The 27376-nt window shown below is 38.9% G+C and overlaps 1 protein-coding gene across 1 annotated transcript; it reads left to right on the top strand.

Annotated features, from left to right (window-relative positions):
• Window positions 1-447: 447 nt before the first annotated feature.
• On the top strand, window positions 448-25840 carry LOC146500847 (uncharacterized). The gene is made up of 3 exons (XM_085136573.1): window positions 448-2191; window positions 15209-15385; window positions 22504-25840. The coding sequence occupies exons 1-3, from the start codon at window positions 2043-2045 to the stop codon at window positions 22643-22645; spliced, it is 468 nt and encodes a 155-aa protein (XP_084992699.1). The 5' UTR covers window positions 448-2042; the 3' UTR covers window positions 22646-25840.
• Window positions 25841-27376: the final 1536 nt, after the last annotated feature.

The following is a 27376-nucleotide window of genomic DNA, read 5'->3' as shown; positions in this document are numbered from 1 at the left end:
CTCTGTGATTTACTAGGAAGTTGACCAAGTATAGAGAAAGATGTATATATTCAACAATGAGTAAAGTGATAAAGTTTTGCACAGCACCTCTGCCACCTCTGGTATATAAATGTATTAATGAGTGCATGGCCAGGTGAATGCAGTCCATAAAGTATATTTTATTGATAGATATGCAAGAGTCTGGAGAGATAACGGCTAGCCAGGTTGGTTAGGAGGCAAAGCTTATTTACAGGTAGTACGGTATGTACAGTATGACATTTGTGACTCTTATGAGTATTGTGCTTTAAGATATAATCAACAAGAGCTGTACAGAAGAATAAAAACAAAACAAAAAACAGCCAGCGCTGATGTAAATGTTTTAAATCGTAACCAGACTTAAAAGGGATGTGATTAAATTGGTGCTTTTATCAAAATTTACACCAAACACATTGGATTAATATAATTATTGGACAGTTGTAAATTGCTCTAACTAATCACAAGTCCTCCATTAGGGTTGTTTGGGTTTTGAATGAAAGAGTTATTCATTGTGTTCCTCATTAAACTGTTAAAATTACAACATAATGTGCTTAGGTCTACGCCACACTCCAGCTATCATTTAAAAGGAGTGCTCAGGCGCAGGCTTGTTGTTTATGGTTTTGTGTATTCCACTGAAAGCTAGTCAAGCACAGCTAAAGGTGGGCCCATACTCCATATTTATGAAATTGGCTCTGTGTGAAATTGGTTTTTGCCTAATGGATCCCTGCATGGGTGCTCCGTCTGATACCTCAGCTTCAGCTTATTGGCACCAGAGTCACATTGAGGACACAGAAACAAACTGGAAGAGGGACAAATGAAAATGGACCAAGACATAAAAAGTTTTAAAAATTTTGTAATTTTTGTAAAGAACTTGGACTAGTTTCAGCCTAGCCTTTAATGGTTAACATGAAATGCTTTCATTCTTTCAGTGGATTTATGGACTGTGTAATATTAATGCTTAACCCCAATCTGAGTATAAATCAATAAGCCACTTTATTTTAACTTCAACAACCTCCACTACATTCTACATTCTTCTCTTTTACACAATCCTGCAGATTAGTCAGATGGTTAATGAGACTGAGGTTGCACAGTGCAGGATAACACTGGAAGTCATGCCATATTATGTGAGACAAGAATGGCACAAATCTCTGGATGAACCAGCACCATCTTCTATAAAACTCAGAGTCATTCGATAAGGCATATACTGTAAGGATTTCAGCATTGTTAAAGTCACTCTACAGATACGGTAAATCAGTGTGCATTACTGTCTGGATCTTGGCCTCTTTAAAAAAACAAAAAAAACAAAAAACTTTCATTCTTTTAATGTGTTCAACTTCATGTCGTGTCTGTGGTGGCAATTGTTGTTTTCCCCAGCAATTTCCTCCAAATCCCTTCACTATGTGACTGGATTGGGGGATGTAAAACCTTCTCAGTCATTTCTTTTTTTTGTCTGCAGAAAGTGATAAAGGCCAGCTAGAACAGGCACAAAGAAAATCTTTGTAAAATCTGGCAAATGCACTCCTATTGCAAACTGATGTATGCTGTGTTGCATCAACAACTAATACGGGTGAATCTTTGCATCATTAAGTTGATTAACGGTCCAGAAAATATACTGTCAAGTTTGCACTCATATTCTTTATTAAAATGTCAAAAGATTTTTTTTAATATCTCCCCAGTTTTAAAGAAAAAATATAGTTCAGGATGTATTGTGGGTAGTCAACAGTACCAAAAACCTCACAGTAAGGAAAGACCCAGATAACAACACGTATGACCATTTAGTGTAAAACGCCAACAATTTCTTTTTTCTTTTTTTTAACATAGGTTAAGAAGATTGAGCACCACTTTCAAGTTCTCTAGAGACCCATATTTGGTTCATATTTGATTAGGTGCTTTAAGATGAGATATTATACTGTAGTTGGAATTTGACATGTCTGATCAGTTTTCCCATGTGGCACTTTAGGCTTTGGTTTTTGTATTCTATTTTTAACCAGAAAAGTGGTGGAGTTTAAGGGAGGCGTGGAAGGAGCATGCAAAAGAGGAAGCGGGGAAGGAGGGGGAGTGGATGGGTGGATGAAGGTTGGCTGGAGCTGTCAGTCTCATCTCTCTCCTGTCTCTCCTCATCCATTCTCACCATGCTGACAGCAGTCTTCCAAGCAGAACACCGCCTGCCTGCAAGGTAATTCATATTCCCTACCTGCACAGCCACCACCACCACTGACACAAGGAAACTGACATGCAGAGATGGGATGGTGGGAGAATAGAAAAGCACTGGGAGGTACGAAGAATAGAGAGATTTGGAGATTTACTAAAACACAGATGGAAATCAATGGTCAGAAGCAATATTTTCGTATAAGAGGGTAATATGAGTGAGAAAATAACAATAGTGATGGCTTTTTTTTTTTATTTCATCCTTGCATTGCCAATCTGCTCACTGTTTTCTCTGTGCCAAACCTCACCACCATTGTCAACAAATTATCCACAACTCCTTCCTTCCAATTCCCTGAAGGACTGTAGAACAACACATATTAAAAACACAGAAAATCATATATGACTCATCCCATTCTTACTACCTGTTATATCTTTTGTACTCCGCGGGTATTGCAGAAGTCTGACCTCGAGGGTATTCTGTCCCCTAACTCCAGGATACACCCTTGCATTTATGCAACATTTCCTGAATGTCTAGCAGAAGTTTTTTTTTCTGATACCCAAGTATACCGTATTGAGCCCTATATTATATAATGCATAATGTTGCTGCAAACACAACTTTGCTGCAATTTGGTGCTTAAATCAACTTTCAATTACTATGGCTGGTTAAAGTAATGAGAACCAAGGGTAAAATAGCATCTGCACCAACAGCAACACCACCAGTTAACTTTGTTTGTTTTGTTTTTCGAATTACTGAAAAACTGCCCAGCAGAATAACTTTCTAAGACATTATTTTTTTAAAGTCAGTCAGCGTAAGCACCATTTTCCTCTTAGACGACTGAGTAGACTGGCAGTGTATTATTTTGGTACAACTTTTGCAAATTGCCTTTTGTGAGACAGGCGTCTGGCCAGTGGGTGCAATATATCCTCTAAATTCCTCCAATAAGTCAACAACAAAAAAATCATCACAGTCACATTTCTTATTATAGGCAATCTGTGATTTTCCGCTGCCAAAAAAATTATGTTACTGTTCATTTTGGTATCATCCTTATAAGGACTATTTTTAAGTCTTGTTTATATCTCTAAACAATTAGGGTGATATGGGTTTCTACATTAATGAAAGCCTTAATATGGTACATGTTACATATATGTTATATGTTATATACATTATTGCTTCAAGAAACACAGTGGGATTGTTTTTGTTTGTTTGTTTGTTTTTCTGACCAGTGACCAATACCAACGCCCTGCAGCGGTGTTACAAATGATTTTTTTAGTATTCCACAAACAGAATTTGATGGGTTTGATTTTAGATCCTTAATGATAAAATTTGCTCCCTGACCAATAGCACAAGCAGCTATTATGTGCCATTCTCGCACTCTCTGCTCCCCTTGTTCCTCTTGTGTCTCACTGTTCGTCCTTTGCAATTCAGGAGACATCACGTAGAAATCTCAGCCATCGGATGAGGACAGATTGTGGGCCTCTGTAGCGTAGCGTAACTGATAGGTGATTGGATTGAGAATAATTCCCTCTAATGACGAGGCCGGCTCAAGGCTGTTAGCAGTAATGAGAACACGGTACGTGCACCAAACTAGACACTGCTTCGCCTCCCAATGCACCACAGGAAACTACAAAACACACATACACACACATCGTCAAAATAGAGAGACTTGCATATCCTGACACAAGGACAAGCCTTCAGTGTTGTGTTATAACACTGTCGAGTTGTACTTCACTAAACCTTAGTAGCCAACTGAAAAAAGCAAACACACTGACCTGATATGTTAAGGCACACAGACTTTCAGAAAAACGAAACGTCATTATGTTTTGGTTTGGTTTGATTAAATATGCTTCAAAAAAGTCTGTCGGGATAAGTGAAGGACATTCACTTCTACCTATTAGTAGCTGTTTCTCTGCCCTGAAAGTGCCCCATAGTGTTGGCATGAGATTGGCACAGCTCCCCTCTAGTGCCTGGTGCTACTAACTGGCACACACTATTGGTGTGTCACGAACCACCTGCCAGGCACACATGTTACATGTGTGTTGCCAAGAACCATATTTCCGCACCCCTGCCGTACTTATGTGAACGCAGCAGAGCATCCCTCTGTCTACCTGTGTCCCTACCCTTCCATTCATACATGCACAAAACGTACTACACGCCTGCAACTCGCCAGCATTATGTCCACACCTACACACAAGGAAACCCACCCAGACACAATCCCAGAAACATCCAAGCAGAGCAGGTCACCTAAAAACCACCGTATGTGCATCAACAGATGTTGTCGTGCAGGTATCCACATATACAAACAAGGATTTGCCCACACACATACATATAAATGCAGTCACAATCACACAAATAACAGCAGGAAGATTGTGCGCTATGGTATTGGGAGCTTAACCAAACGATGCATGTCTATGATTTTTATAATCATAAAACTCGTCTGCTATCCCTTGTGTGAGTCACAACCGAGGAAGTGGCACTTCAGATGCAGTGCATAATGACGGACCGCCAGATGCTCAATGGTATGCCCAATGGAGCTGATCAGTGTTGAGTGTGATCACAAAACTCCCAGTATACCTGCTATTCTAACCTCAACTGGCAGGAAGACGTCCAGTGGTAGCAGTCAGGCAAGTCGTTCTGTTCTCTAGAGGAGAGTGAGAGGACAAATGCTGATCTCTTCATAATCACTTGAACATTCTACTGATTTGTATATACTCTTAAGGCCCTTTCATACTGTGTGAATATTCTGTGCGTTAAAAATATTATTCCGACTCACCTATTGCACTTAATGCAGCCGTTCATACTGACTGCATAATTTCACTGGACAAATTTGTGGCATTTATTTTTTTCAGACCGAACTTGATTTTATTTTTTCTGATTTTTCAGAATCGAATAAACAGATCTGACCAATCACATCACTGTGCAACAAGCACACTCATAGCTCAAATCACACAACTCTACCGAATGTACAAAGATATGGAAATAGTAAAATGATACTATTTTACCTCAGATACTCAGCTAAACACTGCTCTGGCTCACTTGGCTCTCTGAAATGATTTCTCTGCCTCGTCGAGTGTGGTCCCATTTGTCCTAACAAGAGTTAAAACTGCCCCACTGACATCCTGAAATATGCACAAAAGCAGTTGTGATTCAGCATCAACTCCTGGATCAAATCATAATATTCTCCCTGCTGCCTCCTCTGAAAACTGGATGGACCCAACATCTCTTTTCTTCCTTTTTTATTTAGGACTATCAGGACCAGCTCATCATCACTTCATGTCAACTTTATTTATTCTTTTTTCACAATTTGAGCAACACATCCATTGTGTAACAGCCTTTAAACTGAAAACTTTTGGTTCTCTAAATACATATTTACATGTCAAGGTGTTGTTAGCTATACAAATTAATAGATGAGACTACTTACAAAATCAAAGCCAAAAACAACTAACAAAATACTAAACACACGTGTATATACAGTACGTGAATATCAGCTGTCTAACATATCAGTTTGAGTTTTCCTAGTTTTAGTATATAATAGGAAAATGTTATTTTCATAAATTGCCTCCCGAGTATATATACTTAAAATGAATTTAAGACATAAACTCTCTATTTTTCCTTTTTCCTTTCACTTCGTGACATTTAAAGTTTTATGTAGTTTATTTCTCACATCTGAGAAATAAACTAAAAAATAAACTGACCCACCACGCCAAAACACCAAAGGCTTGAAAGCACCCTCTCGAAGAGAAAAAAATGTTTCATTTTCCTTACATCCAGCAGGGGGAGGTATTGCAGCTTAACCAGAGTCAATGTTTACCCCCTGGTACAGGAGTTGAGTAACAGTTGTGTAAGATTCACTAGTGACACACCTGGGTACAAGAAAGCATTTTAATAATAATGATAATAAACAAACAAACAAAGGTAGATGCAGTGGATGGTACCAAATTTAGTCTCGTAACACCCCACTTTAAAAACATTATGTGAACTATCTTAATTTATGCATTGCATGTTAAAGACTGAGAACTTTATTTTATTATCTGTGTATATTCCATCAATCTGGAACATCCAGGCACACACAGTACCAGTCAAAAGTCTGAACACACCCACCCCTTCATACATACATGTATAGTTGAGTAAACGGCTTCAGAGAAGCATAGATAGATGAAGGATTTCAAAGGATGGAGCTTTGTCTATGGAACCATCTGGTGTCGCATAATTATATATAGTATATATCACAGTCAACAGTAACCAAATCATATAAGACATGTATCAACGGTGTCCAGAAAAAAATAGTATTTAAAAGAGAACAAGGATGATGAGCAGTCTGAAAACATCGGTCTCTGTTGTGCCTCGTTCCAAGAGTCAACTCCGGGTATCCACCACAGATGATTAAATGAATTCACAATTATGAGTGCTCCTCATCATCTACCTACCTGCTGTGACAATGATGAGCCAGGGGATAGTGCTACTTCCCATCGTCATATTTAGTAAACATATGATAAATGCTTAATGGGAGGCAAACTGTTATAATGTGATCTCTGCTTGTTTGTATCCTAATCCTCACACCTGTATTAAAGCAATTAATAGCCATATTCTCTCATCGGGGACGATCAGTCATTGCTTCATACAGGAACATAATATATTCTTTGCTTACTGATTCCTTTCTATTGGCCAGGAGACATTTTTTTTGTTATGTCATTGAGCACATGGAAAAATGTAATGTTGCCTCTGAACACCACTTCACTGGATTTAAAAATTTAAAACAGTCAAAATTTGATTGAAATGCACACTTTTAGGTTTAAGAGACATTGTCATGAAAGTAAATATACAGGCTTGACCAAACCACGGGTTACACTCAGGAACAGCAAGGCCAGATTAAACCTTGTTAGAAAACATCTAAAAGAGGCTGTATAGTTCTGGAAAAAAATATTTGAACAGAAAAAAGTAAATATTAACTTCTGGCAGAATGATGGGAAGAGGGAAAAGTATGGAGAAGGAGGGAAACGCCTAACATCTGAAACACACCACATGAGCTGGCAAACTTGGTGGAGGCAATGTTATGGCATGGACATATATGGCTACCAGTGAAAACCGCCCGCTAGTGTTTATTGATGATGTGACTGATTATGTCAGCCAAATTCTGCAAAACTGATTGGACAGTGTAGCTGGATAGTGAGCCAAAGCATACTGTAGATGTCCAGTTACTTTAGAACCTCTGAAAAATGAGGGACACTGTATAAAAAAAAGAAGCTATAACTCCTAAACAAATTTAAAGCCCAAAGCCTGCACTCAATCACATTAATAAATAGACCAAAGAAACTAAAACTGTATTTAAATCATTTTGCCAAATCATAGCTGTAAAAATTGCATGCCAACCATCACGTTGTGTTAAATAAAGATTTTTTTTTGCATTTATAACTAAATTCAACAGAAGTTAGAGTGAAGTAATTACATGTAGAGTGTCCCAAAAACTTCTGATACCTGAATTATGCTTTATGTTACCGGTCACGGTGTAGATTTCCCACAGAGGTCTAAATCGGGCTTTACAGTCAAAGTTTGGTTTGGTGGCGCAGACCAAAAATGTCATCTTGTCTTAAGCGCAACAGCTCAGGAAGCACTCATGCATATCATTTTGACAATAACAACCCAGTTATTTGAGAATGCAGTTTAGAGAACTTGGTAACTTCAGAAATGTTAATATTTAAAATTCTCTTTTCTAGAAACAGAGCAGCAAGTAAATTTGTAGACTAAGTCAAAGAAAAGAGCCCAGCAGACAGACCCCCTCCCATTTTTGCGCCCCCCCCCCCCCCCCCCCAGCTTGCTTGTTTGAAATTTGCTTTTCCATGTTGCAGTAAGACTTTATAAGAGGAACAAAAATTAATTTTACTATTTTCTGTGTCCACACTTGGAATCCAATTTCACAAATAATAGCTCCGGGCTTTGTTTGACAAGTCTGTCCTCATACAGATGCATGCATTATAAGTTGACAAAAGAGAGGAGAAAACCTACTTCAGAGTCAATCAATAATAACATTTCACAACTTGATGGGATAAAAAGAGCTGTATGGACGTTGCTTGTCAATCAGGCTCCATAGTCTGGCTGTTCTCTTCTACAAAGCTGTCAGCTATGACAACTGACAGCAGCCGAACCCTGTCTGGTCCAGTATTTGCTGTAGGTGTGTGTATGCATACTGTCCTGGAAATAAATTCAACAAGCTTAGCTACATGGCTATTATTTTAAGGTAACCTGAATCCAGCGTTAAGGTTGTTAGTCAAAAAAAGTAATCTGTTGCACATTACTTGTTTCTTTTCTTAAAAGCAATGCAGTATGTTGCTTAATTACTCACCAAAGTAAGTAATTAGTTACACTATTTGTTACTTTTTCGTAACTCATTGTCACTCAATTACCAGTTAACAATTTGAACCAATAGGCTACAGTCACACACACCAACACAAATGACTACCCTAATGAGAATCTGTGTTTTCGTTTTTACGTTTGAACACAAATCCAACAACACAAAGCAAAGATGAAAACCAGAACAAAGTGGCTTTGAAGTGATGGACACACTGATTCTACTTGAGAAACATGGACAGGTAGAAATGGAGGCTGCAGAGTGACAGCTCATCAGTTTACCTTTTGGATATCAGGGTCCGGCTGCTGGGCTGGGGTCAGCATTCACTCAGCTTTAAAGTCGCTCTGGGTTCTTGTGTTAGCATTATGTCTGTGCAGATGCCTGCAACATAAATGAAGTTGTGTTAGCAGTATGATGCAGCTGTTTCTATCCTGGACGTGGTTAGCATTTCACCACCATGCTCTTGTCCTTTTGTGCAATGAAAATATGTCCACATGTTTACTCCTCAGAGTTTTACCACTGTATTGCTCCAGCATTTTCCTCTTCTTGCACAAGAACCTAAATCAGAGGATTGTCATGGAAGTGCACCCCCCCAAAAAAAAACCAAAAAACATGTCTGTTATTTTTTTTGTCTTTAGATCTGCCCTGCATGCAGATAACTGAAAAGCCTTTGTAATGAAAGTAAGAAAATAATTGTAAGCCTAATGCAGTCACTCAGTTTAGTACAGTAATGTGTTATTACTGCGTTACTTAAAAATGCAATATGATTATAGTGTCTTTGTAACTCATTACATCCAACATCGGCTGAATTTGTATAGATATTTATGCAAGCATGCTTCATTACTTAATTTATTCAAATACTGCTTTTTGATCATGATTTTATTTACTATCAGTATCTCCATAGAGATGAATAAGCGGTCCCAAAAGGTTGGAAATATTTTGATTATATATGCATGTTCAGTGAGTCTCAGCCACATATGACACAACCTCTACTTCAACTTTACAAGTATGATAACTTTTTATGTGGGCATGTTTTTAATTTGTTTTCATTTCCAATATTTTGTATGCACAGTTTTCCAAATCAGCAGCAAAATGCCCATTTAATTACTCGAACAACCATAATGTATAACACGAATCTTGTTGTATTCAGCTTTATAAAGGGCCATGTTTGGCCTTGAGTTCACATGTAGCATACTTTTGGTGAGAATTGACTCACAATTTTTTTTATGTATGGTTCTGAAAAGTTTAGGGGGAATTGACAAATCACTAACCACACCAAACCACAGTTTGTGACTTTGTCAAAGCTGAGGTCTTAATAAATCAGCATTGGTAACTCTTCAGATTTTAGGATTCAGCATACAACTAATTAATCCATTGTCAGAGGCACTGCATCAAAAAGCAATAGCACTTTAAGATGTCTGATTAAAAAAAACTGGGAAAAGCTGGGAATATATTCCATGGGAAATTTGGAAAACAATGACCACTTTGAAAATATTGGCACATTAGTAAGCTTAGAGGAAAATCTTTTCACAAAGCTCTTTTGACATGCAAGCAGCCAACAGAAGACAGAAATAAAACCTGTTTTTGTATAAAGCTATGTTAATAAAATCTGAATTGAATTAATAACTGAAATAGCAATGAAGAAGCTCTGACAATGTTAGTGGTACATTTGCACAAAGCTGGGAACTCATCAATGACTTATTTGAAACTATGGGGTTATGATGCCCTTTAAAAGGTAATTAGATAACACATGAGTTGTGCTGTGCATGCAGTTATAATAGTGGATTTCTAACTTGGTTCTAGTCAATAAAGGCTTGTATTAAGGAGAGTGGCTCCGTAGTGTAGTGGTTTACATAATCGCCTGAGAAGTGAAAGATCCCTGGTGTGGTGACAAATCCCTATGGGATTGTGTTAGGAAGGACATTCGGTCTAAAAAAATCTGCAGCTGAAAGTTGTTTATTAAAGAGATACAGTGCTTACTCATTACTGTGGATGTCCTTAAAAAAAAAAAAAGCAACAAAAAAATTCAAATTGACATAAGGTAGCTGTGGTGATGAAGATGAGGGACAAGATGATAAAGTGTGTTCTCATCATTGGAACAAGAGTTTTTGTTGGTAAACACAAAGTCACATACACATCTGAGCTTCAGGTGCTTCTTTTCTTCTTCAGTCTTCTTTTCTGAAGTGGATATTTATGGTAATTAGCCACTTTTTGCTGCACTTGTTCTCTGAATGCTATAGTAGAATCTCTATTTCACTCTTAACCACCTGTCACTGCTAAGAAGATGAAAAATGGAGGGCGTACTGCAAAACAAGTGTGGATAGCGCGGTTGTACACCCTGCTTCTCCTTTTTTGCTTTCTTAAAAGAGAAATCAAAGTGATTTATTGGCAGATAGGACATTTCTGTTGACGGTTATCTCAAAGATGGGAAAATGATTGGAAAAATGTGGAAAACGCACACGATCTAGTCGTAAGACAGAAGATATTTTCGTTGAAGGGGCATAGGTAGAAAGGCGACAACAAGAGCCATTGCAAGAAAAGCAAAAATGCCTCATCCTCTGTTTGAAATGAACCGTTATTAATATTTTAACATGTTAGCTATGCATGTGACTTTGAAGAAATGAGCAGCCTTTTTCAGTCATCTGCTAGAGGAAAGAAGGACCGAGATTGGAGGCTATGACAAAAAAGGATGGAGATGAACAACAGAGTGAAATAATGGCTCAGAATGGAGCTCTCTCACACACATAAAGAGCTCCGCAGCATTTTGTCAGTACTGAGCATAGGTAGGAGAGCATAGATGTGAAGTGGTTAAAAAGACCCAAAAGAGGAAGAAAAGTAGAGGAAGGTACATCTGCTTGTGCCTGTGTCATTACCCCTTCACTTTGCCTCTGCCAAGCCTATTACTTAATTTCCCTTGTTGTCCTTCACTATGACAGAGGTTCAAGTGAGTTAAAAGCAAGCCTGCAGAAGCTCATTTTATCAGAGACTGTGATGAAAAAGTCAAATCAAACAATATCAGGCTTGAAATGTGGTCACAAATGGTGCTGGTTGTTGGCTGTAATTGAGCAAAAGCTCAAAGGATTCTACTTATAATGCATCACACAGTTAGTCACATTTTACATCTCTACACGCCAGAAACCCACTCTTTATATCTGATACTGGCACACACAGACATATTCTGCAAAGAAACTATTCCTATGCAATCTCACAGATACAGGATTGTGGCCTAAGAGATTTGTGAGCTCATTTGCAGGCACATTATAGCTCTACTCACTCTAACTTGAAAAAAGAAAAAAAGTCTCAGCCTTCTGACAATTTTTTATTGTGGAAGTGCAAAACTCATTTAGGTGGTTGACACTAGGGTATAGATATCAGAGATACATGTACTTTTGGAGAGGAACTAGTGCGTGGAAGCAAGGTATGTCAGTAAATTGGATGTGCAAGCATTTTTGGTGCAGGGTGTGTAGGGTTAGGGTACACATGGAAAAAAAATGTGCTTTTTTGCTGTAACGAAATAAAGTGTATGCTATCTGTAAGAGCAAGAGAGAAAATTCTCTGATAGGATTTTTCTGATGCTGGTCTAAACAGATGCTCAGATTTCAAGTACCCGCAGAGGTTGAAAAATATGCATATCAGCCTTTCCTATTTCAAAATGCTTTCCTTGAAAAATGCAGGTTATAAAATACCAGCTGGGAAAAAGCATGAAGCTGACCCTATAGTTAGGTTCTTTGCGTGCAAATGCACCAATCACTATGTCCCCGCTTCAATTCCTCACTGACAAGACCCTTTGCTATTATTTACCTGGTGCCACAGATGCATATTAGGCAAAGTGCTTAGAAAATCTTGTCACTGTTAGTAAAAAACCCATTACAGAAGAGTCACAACTGACTAATTTAGGTGCTGTGCAACTTTTTCAGAGGTCCAGAGCACCATCAGGTGAAAAATATCATATCCGCACAGCAAAACAAACAATTTTATCAAATTATTATTTTTATTTTTTTATTATTATTATTTTTTACATTTTTAGAAGGACATGGCAAAATTCTTAAATGCCATCAGTACTTACAAAATAATACTAAGGGAAGAAACTATGGGAGCTAATATCATGCTCACTGACAACCTCATTTTGACCGAGCTGCAGAACCTCTTTTCACGTCTGTCTGAAACTCACCATTTTAGGTCTTTATTATGCAAATGTGTTATGTAGCGACTTAGATAAGTCACGGAAGGAAAGCCTTGACTACAAACGAGGCGATCCGAGCAGTTCAGCCGCAGTGGGAAGGAGTAATTCAGTTTGGTGTAGCATGGCAAACATTTTCCATGCACAAAAAAGCAATACAGTGCAGTAGAGAAAAGTACAGGAAAAAACCCAAATGTAATATGAGTATTGTAAGTCTTATTACTTTAACTATAATGCAGCATGATTTTAATTCATCTGTTAAAAACTGTTTACGTCAGTTGATCTGTGTTGAACGTAGGGGAAAACTGAAAGAGTACTCTTTCCCATTAATTTGGCATTGCAGTGTGTCGGATTATAATATATTTTATGCCATGTTAGACCCCTAATTAAAGATTGTGAATTATTATGTAGTTTTAGTTTGCATTATTCTCCTGAATTAGAAGAAGGTGATAACTATTACATTTGGTAAACTGATTTGCATTACATTAGACTGCTGATTTATTGTGAATGAATGATATTGTTTTATGATGCATTATACTGCTGAGTTATAAGAAATACTGTTTGCAGAAAGTCATCGCCTTATTTGTCTGACTAGAAGAGAACAGAGCATACTGCCCCATCTCAGCAGGAGCAGATAAACAGGGAGCCAAGGTCGTAGCTTAGGCACTGTGTGAGAGAAAGAATGTGAATGTTTAGGCTTTTATGATGAGGTGGGGGCCACTAGAGTCTATAAGAGTTTGATCAAGGCTCCACCATTTTGAGATCTGATGCTGTCTGCTGTATGGTGTCCATCTCCCACGCGTGTGTTCATTAAATCATCGTTTGACTTGACCCGGCTGGACCAGTGTGGTTATTTTTGGTTTTCCTCTTGTATCCATCCCCAATATTTGAATCCGTAACAAGTGTTGTAATATTGTTGGCATAGTATAGAAGAGAGAAAAAAGTACCAATATTAAACACATATATTGTATCATATAATTTCAGAATTAATTACCTAAATGTTGTTTCAGATAATTTTACAGAATATAGTATAAAACGACTGATACTATTAACAAACTACTTTCAAAACGAAACTTGAAGCCATGATAACCTGTGATTTAGTTCCTGTGTCATCTACAGTTCGACTTGACTGTCATGCCTGTCAGGCTGGCTGGAGTGGCCGTATGTGTGCAGTGATTATGACTAGTGTGTTGTGATGAAGAAAAAAGGGTGTGGGGGGGAAGAGTCTCAAAGCAAAATTCTTATTTCTATCAATTGATCTATAATCCCATCTTCAACTATGATGGCAAACACGGGCAGCTGAAATGATTTTCCAAGCGAACTGGGAGGTTACCATGAGGCAGAACAACATAATGCTCAAAAACATAGCTCATGGGATCACCAATCCACCATAAGGTGCAAATTCAGTGATGGGCTTTTCTAAGTGTTGTTTATCTTATTCCCAGAAGAACTAGTAACTTTCCACTTAGTAATCATTATACTAAAGGTATTTCTTGGATAAAATCATTGCTTCCTTCTTTGTTTGAACTCTTGAACTGTATTTCACAAAGGATGCATCTATCTATTTTTGGTATATGACTCCAGTTGGCTGAGTCAACGCACTTATAAAAGTTATCTCGCTAAACATTCACTCACTTCCATCACCACCTCAACAATACCACCTCCCACATAAACCTCCCTGTTTTTTTTTTTTTGGGTCCCGGGAGTGCTGTGCATGTGATCTTGCATACATCCTTTATTCATGTAGAAGGAGTGTTTTTTGGTGGTCCTGCTTCAGACTGGGACATAATCTCTGCTGCTGGTAAATGCCAATTTAATTGGCTCGGCTGGTTGGAAAGAGCTACAGTAAGCTGGGGGAAGATGGCATGTATAAGAAATGAGCAACACAGATGTGTCAGGCAAAAAGCAGCGAGAGGAATGAAGTGGCAGCATAGCAAATGTCTCAAACTAGAGAAAGACTAAGGGAGATGACAATGTGCTGGCGTGAGCTCTCCATTCCCTCAGGGTGTAGGTACTGTATGCTGAAATGCTCTGAAATGTTAGTGCTGGCCCACTTTGCCTTTCTGAAACGGTGATACAGACAGGCAACCATGTTGAACACTTAACTCAAAGGTGACATATAGGTACATATTGGAGAAATTCCTGGGAGATAAACAAGTAAGCCCTGCATACATGTGTGTGTGCACAGTGGATGAAGGTAAGCAGTTATCTAGGGCACCAGAACGCTCAGATCACTCAAAAAATGTAACATTACTTTTATTGAACATGGAAAAAAAATCAGATTTGACAGTACAATTTGGACCATTCTCAGTTCTTATAATACAAAAACATCTTTCTTCCTCAGTTTATTATTTTGCTAATTCATTTGAAATATTTCTTAGAGGTGTAAATAGTAAGGGCTGTTGGAAAGATGACTCTACAGGTCCTGTGGCTCACCTGTTTTCCTGTATTTAAGGAACTAATGTTTCTTCTGAGAATTTCTTAGTCCCTTTTTCTAACACTTCTGCCTTCCTGTTCCCAGCGACTGCATTCTGAGAAAAAGGATGGATTATTCACCTGTGCCACTTCCTTCCTTCCATGAATCCAGTCCCACGTGCACAGAAAGCATCCCAGGATCAACAGCTCTCACTACCTGCCTATTTGCCTGCCCCCCTGGAACCTGCCAGCCTTTCACCAGCCGCCTCTCCCACTTTCCCAAGTAAGTCAGAACATTTTCTCTGACAGTCTTCCTTACACTTGCACCACTTTCCTCTCTCCTAGTGGACCTATCTAAAGACCACAGCTTAAACAGTCCCCATCACTCTAGTGAACAAATCCTGCCTGGTCTTCCTTTCGAGTTAAATAAAGACTTTAAAACCGCTATCATCATTTGGGTTTTATCTGCACTTGAGTCCTCCACTGTACAAGGCGGGCCATTTATATGGATACATCGTAATAAAATGGGGATGGTTGGTGATATTAAAGTCCTGTTTGTGGCACATTAGTATATGTGAGGGGGCAAACTCCTCAAGATGGGTGGTGACCATGGTGGCCATTTGGATACAACTTTTGTTTTTTCAATATGAAGATGGCCATGTGACATATCAAACTTATTGGTAATGTCACAAGAAAAACAATGGTGTGCTTGGTTTCAACGTAACTTTATTATTATCCAGTATCCATATAAATGGCCCACACTTTGGTGGCCACGGTCCAAAACAGCCATGTTCTTTTAGGGAGAAGAGGCTTTCTTCTGGCAACATTTCCAAACTAGCTATATTAGTTTGGTCTTTTTTCGAATTGTACTGTCATCTACTTTAACATTTAACTGGTTAACTGAGGCCTCTGACATTGTATCATCTGACCTTGGGATGAATTAGTAAATTAGGGACGTCCACCACTCCTGCGAACACACACTGTAATGCTCCAGACCAGCAAACTGCCAAAAGCTCTGTTTTTAAACAGATGGTAACACTTGCTGAGGATCAGTTATTCAAGTTCATTTCCTATGGATGCAGTAAGGATCTGCTTATTTTCTTTACAGAGTCTTGTTGAAACTACAAATATAGATTTAGAATTTATATGCAGACACTCCAATATGTGAGCTTGTGCTCAGAGTGGATGAAAAAGATGTCTAAAACATCAAGTTTGTGTCCTTATATGTTCCAAAGGAGCTTCATTAGCATAAACCTATCATAGTCTAAGATATAGGAAAAGATGGGAAATGAGGACAAGACAGCCGCTTGAGCTGAGAAGCTGAAAAATCAGCCTAGCAAAGCAGAGCAGACAGTAACTCCCCACACAAATCAGCAGGGTAATGTCCATGAGCAGAAACAGCTCTGACACATACAGTGTTACAGCTACTGAAAAGGAGCTGAAAGAATTTTCCCTCCTTTTATGTTATGTCATATTGTGAAGATTTATGGAAACATACACAAGCATGGTGTAGCCTTCTTTGGTAAAGCTTAACAAATAAGTATGACAGAAATTGCTAGCTTGTGTCAGCGTGGCATGTAACACATTATTGTACCTGGAGCTGGTGCTATACTGATACTGGGATGTTGGCAACTCTTGTCTCCTCCACTTTGCATGTTGATTGTTCAACCAAACTGCTGTCAACCTCTACTCTCATCCTGAACCTGACAAGTTTTCACAGTCCTAATAAAACCGGTCTGAAGATGTTTTGAGGAGTAATGGAAATTAAATTAAATTGAACAAAGCCAGATAAATTGGCTTGGTGGCATTTGTTATTTAGAGAGTGTTAATCCACAGCAGTGCTGTCCAAATAAAAGCAAGGGCAGAATGAGCTGTTGCCTTTAAGCTAATGAGATATTAGCCAAATCCTCTTAGCCAAACTATTTTGTTAGGGTTCAGTGAGCGATTGCCTTGCTGGCACTAATATGGATGAAGAACTGTGGTTTTGTTAAGTGCCAGACTGAAAGCGACTCCAGTTGAGAGTGGTATTAACCATGGATGAATGAAGGAGGAAAAGTGAGAAAACTGAGATTGTCCTTTTCTCCATCAGGTCCTTCAGAAAGCTTGTTTTCATTTAAGATTTTACTGTTGTGCAAACCTAGACTTTTATATTCAGTTTTAAAGCAGAAAAATATGTCACTTAGCAAAGGAAATGAGATTGCTTTTCTGCATGGTGTTTATAATGGATACAATGATACAAATGACACAACGAAAAATAAATCAGTATTTTCAATTTCTTGTATTCCACTTGAGAAATATTTTGTCGCTTTTGCTTTTAAACACCCCAAGGCAATTGATTTTGATCTAGATAATACCAAACGGTCACTAATGTAGGTTTATTTTATTTGAAAGATTCTATTAATTTATTTTGACGTAAAGATTCAGTTCTAAAACTGTTCAGTTCTAAAACTGTGATATTTTTAATTTTTTTTTTTCAGATTTCTTCTCACAATTTATTGGCTGCTACTTGTTAAAAACTAGAATTGTATTTTTTTTTTACATGTTAGTTTGAGAATGCAATAAAATACAGAACTAATGATGTGTAATCCATTTCAACCAAACCAGTGGGGTATTGCAATAGAAAAACAGACGCTTCACAATAGATAGAATCAGTGGGAGTATAACAGAGTGGGGCACAAGCCAATTTAAATCTGAGACGCAAAGCTTAGAATAGACTGACGTGCAGACGCTGTTTGTTTGCCAACTGACTTTCTTTTCTACACACAAGATGGCTTTACACGGGTGTGAGTTTTACAAACTATAATGATAATTAACACATGACGACAGGATGGTCTTAGAAAAAATTGGTAAAATGGGCTCACGTGACCTCAATCGTAAGTAATCTATGCTAGCCATAAACGGCATAAACATTACGTTGACATGAATACATGAGGAATATACAGTTACAAATAAGTGATGACAGTTCTGCCAGTTTGTGAAATAGTCACAAAATTGGTTTCACTGATTCTTGCTCACTGACAAAAATTGTCCTTTTGTTGGTGTTAAAGCAGCTGCTGCACAGTTGGAGGGCAGTGCATGAAATTTGATCCTCTAGTTTGTGTTCATGGACACGAACTGCCAAATTGTAGTGCTTGCTCTTTGACAGAGTGATAAAGTCCACATTTGGTGCTTACTTAATGGTTTCACTTGCTGTTTGTCTGTTCTTGTTTAATTGAACACAAACAAACAAACAAAACAAGAAACGAAAACACTTTGCTAGTTTTAAATAATAAGTCATTTTTATTATTGTAGTACTTGTTTGTTTACTTATCTATAAGCAGAAACCCTGTTGGTAGCTTGAACGTTATTAATATTCTTTTGTTTTGTGGTATGGTGACCTCTGTTGGCCACAGTTGGTATACTGGTACCTTTGTTATACCTAGCTAGTTCAGTGCTCAGCAGAGGCGCAGTAGCGGGTTTATTCCTGTAAGTTTGCATGCTGCCTAATATTCTAATTTACTTTATTTGATTTGTGATGCATGTATAACATGAGTACATTAAGTTGCTAGTTCGTTTGATAAGCTGTGTGGCTGTGAATCATTTGTATGTTTACTGCTAGCAAGTATATTTTAGCATGTGTATTCTAACTTGTTCTGAGGAATAATGTTACTTCACTCAGTGTTAAGTTTGATCTAGGCTACTTTGAAATGTATGCATGCTCAGTGAATGAGAAAATAATGATCTATGTTGTTTTGTGTTCGTTTAGTTTTTTAGAAAAAGAGGAAACAGAAGAAAAGGATGCCATGTAGAGAAAACTCAAACTCTTTAAAAAATGCAAATGCAGATTTTATGTGTCAGTCACCACTGAAATTAACATTAATTCAAATAATGAGGGATTTGTGTAGATATAGACACCTATTGGTCTTATTGGCCTACGCAGCAGTTTATGATATAGTCACAACCACAAACTTATACCCTGGGGATGCTACACCTTGCACAAATGGACTTAAAAGGTAGTCTGACTCCAGACTCCAGACAAACATTTAGTTTATATTGATAAGTTAATGAGTGAAAAGTTTAAATCTGCTTATTCTCATCAGTGTTTTGGGCTCAATTGGCTCTAAATGATAATTTTATTGTCACAAACATTCTGCTCCAGGCAGCAGTAAAAGAAACATTTCCAGCACTAAGTCAGATTTATGTCAAAGTGTTATATCAGCAACTGCTCAAATAAACCTAGAAGCTGATATTGCTGTTGATTTGTCACTGCTATGACAAATCAACAGCAATATCAGCTTCTAGGTTTATTTGAATTATCCTTAGTTAACACATTTGGAGTACATTACATTGTAGTAACACAGTCATTCAGAAAAAAAATGCTAATAGCAAGTATAGCTTTATTTTCTTTTGTGACTTTCACAACTACAGTTTTCTCAAAAAACACCTGTTTTCCTTTTGTCATAAGATATTAGATAATTGATGCAGTATTTACAGTACTCCACCATAATGCTGTAGTTATGGGGCGCCATTGAAGGGAATGAAATTCTAATATTTATATCTACTGACAATTTTACTTCACATTTCACATGATAGTGGTTGCTAGATTTACAAGGAAGACTGAAACTGATAGAAAGTAGCAGTACACCAATCTTTGCAACTACCGGGCCAATTATAATACCACTTAAAAACACTAGGCACTCATCCTGTGATTATCACTTTAAAGTAGATGCAAACTCTCATGTTTAAACTGATCAACTTTGAAAACATAAATTTGCATGTTTTTTTTTTTTTTCTCTGTCAATCCTGTTGAGTCTGTTCATCTGGACGTAGCGTTTTCAGTGGGAGACATGTTTTGTCACTCATCCAAGTGACTTCTTCTGTCTCAGCTGACTGCAGGTTTCCCCAAACTTACAAACAGTGCATTTGCACAATAACTGAAACCAGCCCATTGAATGAACAATGGGCTGTGAGGTCAGTTTCCTTTTCCTGATGACACTCAGTTTGTGCTCCAGTGGATGATGAGTGAAGGTTTGACTATCATCATCCATGGAGCACAAACTGGGTGTCATCAGACGCTACAACATAGAGCGAAAAACCATTCCCACAGACACAGCGGCCAGGGAAGCAGAAGAACATCACGTCAACAAGGTCCTGAGTAAATGTGGTTATCCCAGCTGGATGGTTGTCAAAGCTGGGAAGGCACCTAAAAAAAGCTCCAGCTGATCCAGGAAAGAAGGGCAACTGCTGCATGGTGAAAACTCTTAGTGATCCCACACGTGTCAGGAGTATCGGAACAGTTGAGACACATTTTTCTCCAAACACTGCGTCTCTGTGACTTTTAAACCCCAAAACACGCTGCTCCAAAAACTGTTCCACCGCAAGGATTGGGTCCCCCAACACAAACAGAGTAATGTCGTGTATGCTGTTAAGTGCCAGGAGGATTCCCATGATTTATACATCGGGGAAACCAAACAACTTTTGGCGAAGCAGATGGCACAACACAGAAGAGCTAACTCATCAGACCAGGACTTTGTAGTACAGTGATGAGGATGTACACATTCTGGACAGAGAGGAACGCTGGTTTGAGCGGGGAGTCAAGGAGGCCATTTACGTGAAAAGGGAAAAAACATCTCTGAATCGAGGAGTGGGCCTAAGGGTACATCTTTCACCATCTTACAATGCTGTGATTGCAGCCATTCTCCAACTCTCTCTGAATGGTACTCATGGCAATTGATTAATGGTCTTTGATCAGTGGGCTATGACCACTGAAAACGCTACGTCCAGATGAACAGAATCAACTTTTGGGATTTACTTACCTGGATGATTGAGCATGCATCAAGACAATCCTGTGATGATCTAACAGTTTTCATGTCCACCAGCTTATAAGGGCTTCATAGCTGCTAAATGCTGCACGGATTTCTCTGGACGGCTTGGTTGCTAGGTAGCTTACTTTCAGTTAGTCCGTGAGACTAACTAGACAGTAACTTTGAGGCTCATAACAACATAACAATGAGCTGATGGATATTAAAAACAGTCTTTAAAGCTTTGGGGAGCTGCACGCTTGATTAATACAGCGAATGCAGGAGTTTTGCATGCTGCTACTACAGGAAGCAGTCTGTTCCTTGGAGGCAAACCTTGTGTTTCCCTGCTACATATGCTAATGAATTCTAAGGGCAAAAAACAGGTTGATTTACAAATTGACCCTTACCATCTCAAACGGCATTACAAACAGCTCTGATTTCCTTCTACACAGGAATCTGGGAAGACAGAGAGGGCAATCATATTCATCTGTAGCCACCCTCCCTCTGCATTTGCCTGGTCTGACAGAAACTGCAGGGGTTGTGTGCTCACTGAATGAAATGTGAATAAATAACAGCGAGAGAGAGAGAGGAAGAACAGGCAAAAGCATTAATTTCCCACCTTCATTCATATTCACATGGTGGGGCCATCGCTCTCAGACGTGTGATCTTAAACAGATTTTTTGGCGCTCACCCCCATCAGCGCATTTTCACTGTCATGTATCAAAGCTGTCGTGTATATGAATAAACCCCGAAACCCAGCTTTATATCCAGGCTGAGCTAAAGTGATATGCGGAGGTAGGGTGGGTGCAAGGCAGCAAGGACCCAGTTGCACATTGCAGGGATCATGGCAGGAGACGACACCATACATCAGTGAGGACATAGGCTGTCAGAGCATGAATGAGTTTAGTCATGAATGAATAACTACCACAAATGTGCGGTGAGGGGAAGAGGAGAGCTTTACTTGCCTTAGCCTTTTCATCTCCTATGATCCACACTTCAGAGTTGGAGTGAAGAGGTGTGTGTTTGTGTGTAGTGAGCTTGTTGAAATAAACAGATTCCTCATTGGAAGAAACAAGGAAGGATAGCCTCCTCTTCGCAATGAGAGAACACTAACGGAAAGTGAAGCCAAGCAAATGTTGCCAGGGCAAACGGAGTGTGTGCCGTCTGTGTCAGCATTGTGTTTTATACTCATGTGTACTGTCACCTCAGGCTTGTGTCGTCGGAACATCTCAACACTTTTGTCTCACTGAGTAGAGCTAATTTCCCACCCAAAGGGAGTTCTGTCACAAGGAATGTGCAATGAGAAATGGACTCATTGCTCGTCACAGTCACTCAGTTGTCATCATTTTATTCCCAAGAGGTGTGTTCATTTCTGCCTACTATGTATTTGAGGAACAAAAACTACAGTAAAAATGACTCTCTAGTAAAAGAAAACAGATAAGAAAAACCGACAAAGATGGAGTGAGACAAAGAAAGATGTAGCCCCTCCTCTGGGATAAAACAGTCCATACTGTGAGGAGGTGGGTGAGACTGGGAAGGTGAGGAAACTGGGCTGAAACAGTAGGAGGGGGAGGGGATACTGAGTCTTACCCACCATACTGTGTTTGTACTTTATCAACAGTATCCCAGAATGCCGCATGCTGATTTCCCGTATGCCCTGGCACTCTCTCCCATGGCAGCTGGTGTCCATTCTCCTTGTACTTCCATTCCACATACCATGGCAACGATTGCTCTGTCTCATCCCATCCAGTGTCAGAGACTAGCTCCTTCCACCCCCTGGTTTGACTCTCCTGTTACCCGTAACCTTACTGTTGTTCTCACCAGGGGGTATGTTATCCTAACATACACATTCACACGTATGTATTTATATCTGCTTAAATATTTACAGATATGTTTTCTCTGTCCCACATTGTCTGCTAAAAACATAAAAGTAATTACATTTTTAAAAAATATTTTGCATCGATTTTTTTTCCTTTGTTTTCTTTTTCCATTTGTGTCGATGCCAGCTGGACTGGACTGTTTCCCCTCAGCGCACACACATTTGCACATGGTTCTGCACTGTCCACTGTACCCTTGACTGTACAAGGTGGGAGTGATTTATGTATTTACAGGGACAGTGAACAATGAAAAACACTTATTAGGTGTCATGTTCTTCATCGTTCATGATCAAGGTTAAAGGAGGATTTTAAACATGTTCTGCAGCATAGGCGTTGGTGTGTGTGTGTGTGTGTCTGTGCCGGTCCCCAAAGGCCCAGTGGCTTCCCCTGAATAACTGTGTAATCGATCATAAAAACTGCTGATTAGCTCAGTGTGGACAAGAGACAAGAAGGCAGTCGTGTACAAGGGACATTGACTGAGTTAATGATGGTTTATGTGATGGCCAGTGCACAGGCTATTTTATGATCAATGTATGAACTCAGTCACACTGGGCTAGTTTATTGGATAAAATTCTAATTTGTATTGGGTTAAAATAAATTATACTTTTGTTGAACCATATCCATCCTTTTTTACTCAGTGGCCAATTTAGATATCAGAGCTATTGATTTGTGCCTTGCTTTCATTATGTGATTGCATGCAGACCCTGAACCACATAAGCATGAATTTTTGAAGCTCAAAGGAATACCTTAGGATTATTCATTCATTAGCGTTGCTCAAGATGAAGCCAACAGTTGCATCTCTTGCATGCACAACAAAGATCTTGTTTTCTGAACCATCAAGTCTAGTCGACGGTGTTACTTTTACAGCCCAATATTAGAAACTATGAATTTGCCACAAGCAGCTGCACATTATGCACAAGATGCAACACCCTTTATACTCAAACAGTTTAAGACTGTTGGAAGTGTGAAATATAGTCACGGTATAATAATGCTTAATCCAAACAGTCTCCAACAAAATGATGAAGTACTAGACATTCTTGGAAGTCATTAAAAGTCACCTTCAGTTTAGTTGGGCCCAGTTGGGTTGCATATATCCACAAGCGAAACCACAGCGGAAAACAATGAAAAATCAGAGAGTTAATTTAAAAGATTCTTTTAAAAAAATGCTGTGTTCAGTTAGGGCTACTGATATAATGTTGTTTAGATTATAGGTGAGAATTTAACCAAAAGCATTCAAGCTATGTTAAAGTAATTAAGTATTCAAGGGATGCCCAGATGAACAGAATAAATTTTTGGGGATTTCAAATTCAAAATTCAAATTCAAATTCAAATTTTATTTGTCACATACACAGTCATACACAGTACGATATGCAGTGAAATGCTTAGACAACTGCTCGTGACCTAAAGAAAAAGGCTATGAATAAGATAGGAAATAAATTTGAAAATTAAAAAGAGTAAATTTAACTAGGAAGGAATAAAATAAAATCTAAAAATTAAAGTTAAAAATGAAATAACTGTACAACACAAATTAGAATGAAGGGTAAATTTAACTTTCCTTACCTGGATATGGAGCATGCATCAAGATATTTGAGGGATTATGTCTTTTCTTGTCCGCTGGTTCCTATCGCCTATTTCCAAATGAATTTCACATTGCATTTAAAATAAACCAAGTTTTGAATTTAAAAAGAAATATGAACAGATAAGATTCATATTACAACATATTACAACTTTGAGTTTTTCAAATCTCTTTTGTGAAAATGCCTCTATGGTGGGAGAAACTGGGGACGAACCATGTAAGCAAAGGTTGTAAACCTAGACAAGAGGCCTAAGTTCAAATATGTGAGAAAATGTTAAACAAAGGATTTAGGCCTCCTAAAACAACGCAGTGATTGCCAGAAAAAATGTCAAGAAAAATGTGCTTGCAAAGGACACCAAAACACAGACAGAAGAATCAAGCAGTGCACCCTGTCCTAATCCAGGCTGGATGGAGCCTGCAATACAGCGACTCATCCCTCCTTGTAGGCCCCAGTTCGTCTTTTATCTCCAGGGGACTGTTTACTTCCAGTAATTAGGCTATTCATCACACTAATGGGAACATCCCCCTCCACTAAATAACTTCTCTTTTCTCTGAATAAGGCGTCTAATTCCGGCAAGGCATCATGAGAGGGAGGTGATACTCCTCCTAACCATGATGCCATAGCGGGCAAGTTGTCTAATCTGTCAACATTTCTTATCAAAAGGCCATTCATGGCCTACAATGCACTGGGGAGCATCATGAGCAAATATTAACAAAAAAAGTATAAAAATATAATAATTCCAAATGAAGTATAGAGGATTTGCTCTCCAAATGCTGAATATGCTATGTGAAGGAATTTTTGATCTACTTCCCACAAACAGCAATCTTTTGGAAAGCCACTAGATGAAAAATGTACTTTCAGTTCAGTTCAGTCAGGGCCACTTTAGTCTGAGTAAATTATTAATTACTGTGGATGGAATAATATTTGCTAGTATGGATCTGTGCTGGGACCTTTCTGCCCTTCACATGGAAAGCCTGAGGCGAGAAGAACAGCAGCAAAGGTAGAGGGCAAAGTAGGCATCAATGACAACAGTGATGACACTGATTAAGTCAGATACAGCTTAAAAAGCAGCATCTTTGGTGGTTGCAAAGAGACATACAGATGAAGAAGCAGAGTCAGATAGCAGCTCACCAGTCTCATCTGAACCAGGGGCGATTTTAGCCCATTTTTGGGGGTGCTTCAAATCAAAGCGCCCCCAAAGATTTCTTACTTTTTTTTGACAATATTTGCTGTTTGTGGGACACACTACTAAAAATATAAAAAGCATACAGTACGTAATTGAGATGGAACATTTTAACAACAAAAGTATAGATAACCCCCTCTCCCAAAGTGGTTTGTTCCAGCTCGGCTCTCCCCTGCTCTGGCTCTAGCGCCGTTGCTGCCAGAGCGATGGTGGCTGAGACGCAGTGGAGCGGAGGTGTAAGTGCCTGGCTTAAAACAGGACATATTAGCTGCATTTAACCTTCAGTTACTCTTTATATAGTTAGGTAGGAGTCAGGCCATGTTTCTTTTTAGCTGAAAAACATTACACCCAGGTAACCTGCTGTGTTGAAAACGTGTTTCCCGACTATGTTTGCTACCCTACAATCCGTCCTGCTCTGTAGTAACATCAGCAACATTTGACCGTCCTGTTGCTCCCATTTAAGTGTATACAGCCTATTTAAAATCTAAAACTTATCATTGTCCGTAGCCTACTGTTGTTACCACCGTCCTGTTTGAAATGTAATGAGAGAAACTGGTTATTTTGTCCTATGTGTATGTGCCGATATTGAACCCAAGGTACTAACTAGCTAACTGGCTGGATGCCCATTAACCTTATACAGTGGGGCAAAAAAGTATTTAGTCAGCCACCGATTGTGCAAGTTCCCCCACTTGACATTTACATTTACTATACATCAGAAAAGAGCTTAACATTTCTCCTTTAGGGTGACACAAATAATAAAATGGAATCATTTAAGCACTAACACACATATATATATATATATGTATATATATATATATATATATATATATATATATATACACAGTGGGGCAAAAAAGTATTTAGTCAGCCACCGATTGTGCAAGTTCCCCCACTTAAAATGATGACAGAGGTCAGTAATTTGCACCAGAGGTACACTTCAACTGTGAGAGACAGAATGTGAAAAAAAAATCCATGAATTCACATGGTAGGATTTGTAAAGAATTTATTCGTAAATCAGGGTGGAAAATAAGTATTTGGTCACCTCAAACAAGGAAAATCCCTGGCTCTCACAGACCTGTAACGTCTTCTGTAAGAAGCTTTTCTGTCCCCCACTCGTTACCTGTATGAATGGCACCTGTTTGACCTCATCATCTGTATAAAAGACACCTGTCCACAGCCTCAACCAGTCAGACTCCAAACTCCGCCATGGCCAAGACCAAAGAGCTTTCGAAGGACACCAGGAAAAGAATTGTAGACCTGCACCAGACTGGGAAGAGTGAATCTACAATAGGCAAGCAGCTTGGTGTGAAAAAATCAACTGTGGGAGCAATCATCAGAAAATGGAAGACATACAAGACCACTGATAATCTCCCTCGATCTGGGGCTCCATGCAAGATCTCATCCCGTGGGGTCAAAATGATCATGAGAACGGTGAGCAAAGATCCCAGAACCACACGGGGGGACCTGGTGAATGACCTGCAGAGAGCTGGGACCAAAGTAACAAAGGTCACCATCAGTAACACACTACAACGGCAGGGAATCAAATCCCGCAGTGCCAGACGTGTTCCGCTGCTGAAGCCAGTGCATGTCCAGGCCCGTCTGAAGTTTGCCAGAGAGCACATGGATGATACAGCAGAGGATTGGGAGAATGTCATGTGGTCAGATGAAACCAAAGTAGAACTTTTTGGTATAAACTCAACTCGTCGTGTTTGGAGGAAGAAGAATACTGAGTTGCATCCCAAGAACACCATACCTACTGTGAAGCATGGGGGTGGAAACATCATGCTATGGGGCTGTTTTTCTGCCAAGGGGACAGGACGACTGATCCGTGTTAAGGACAGAATGAATGGGGCCAAG

Source organism: Neolamprologus multifasciatus, chromosome 16 (genome assembly GCF_963576455.1).
Source record: "Neolamprologus multifasciatus chromosome 16, fNeoMul1.2, whole genome shotgun sequence".
NCBI lineage: Eukaryota > Metazoa > Chordata > Actinopteri > Cichliformes > Cichlidae > Neolamprologus > Neolamprologus multifasciatus.
The sequence above is the reverse complement of the archived record's forward strand: the minus strand, read 5'-3'. Positions and strand labels throughout refer to the sequence as shown.

Bases quoted from the DNA above. Each gene is read 5' to 3' on its own strand.
- LOC146500847 (XM_085136573.1), top strand. From the start codon at position 2,043: ATGCAAAAGAGGAAGCGGGGAAGGAGGGGGAGTGGATGGGTGGATGAA. The intron at 2,192-15,208 runs GTAATTCATATT...TCCTGTTCCCAG, and splicing joins GAACACCGCCTGCCTGCAAG to CGACTGCATTCTGAGAAAAA. The intron at 15,386-22,503 runs GTAAGTCAGAAC...CTTTATCAACAG, and splicing joins CGCCTCTCCCACTTTCCCAA to TATCCCAGAATGCCGCATGC.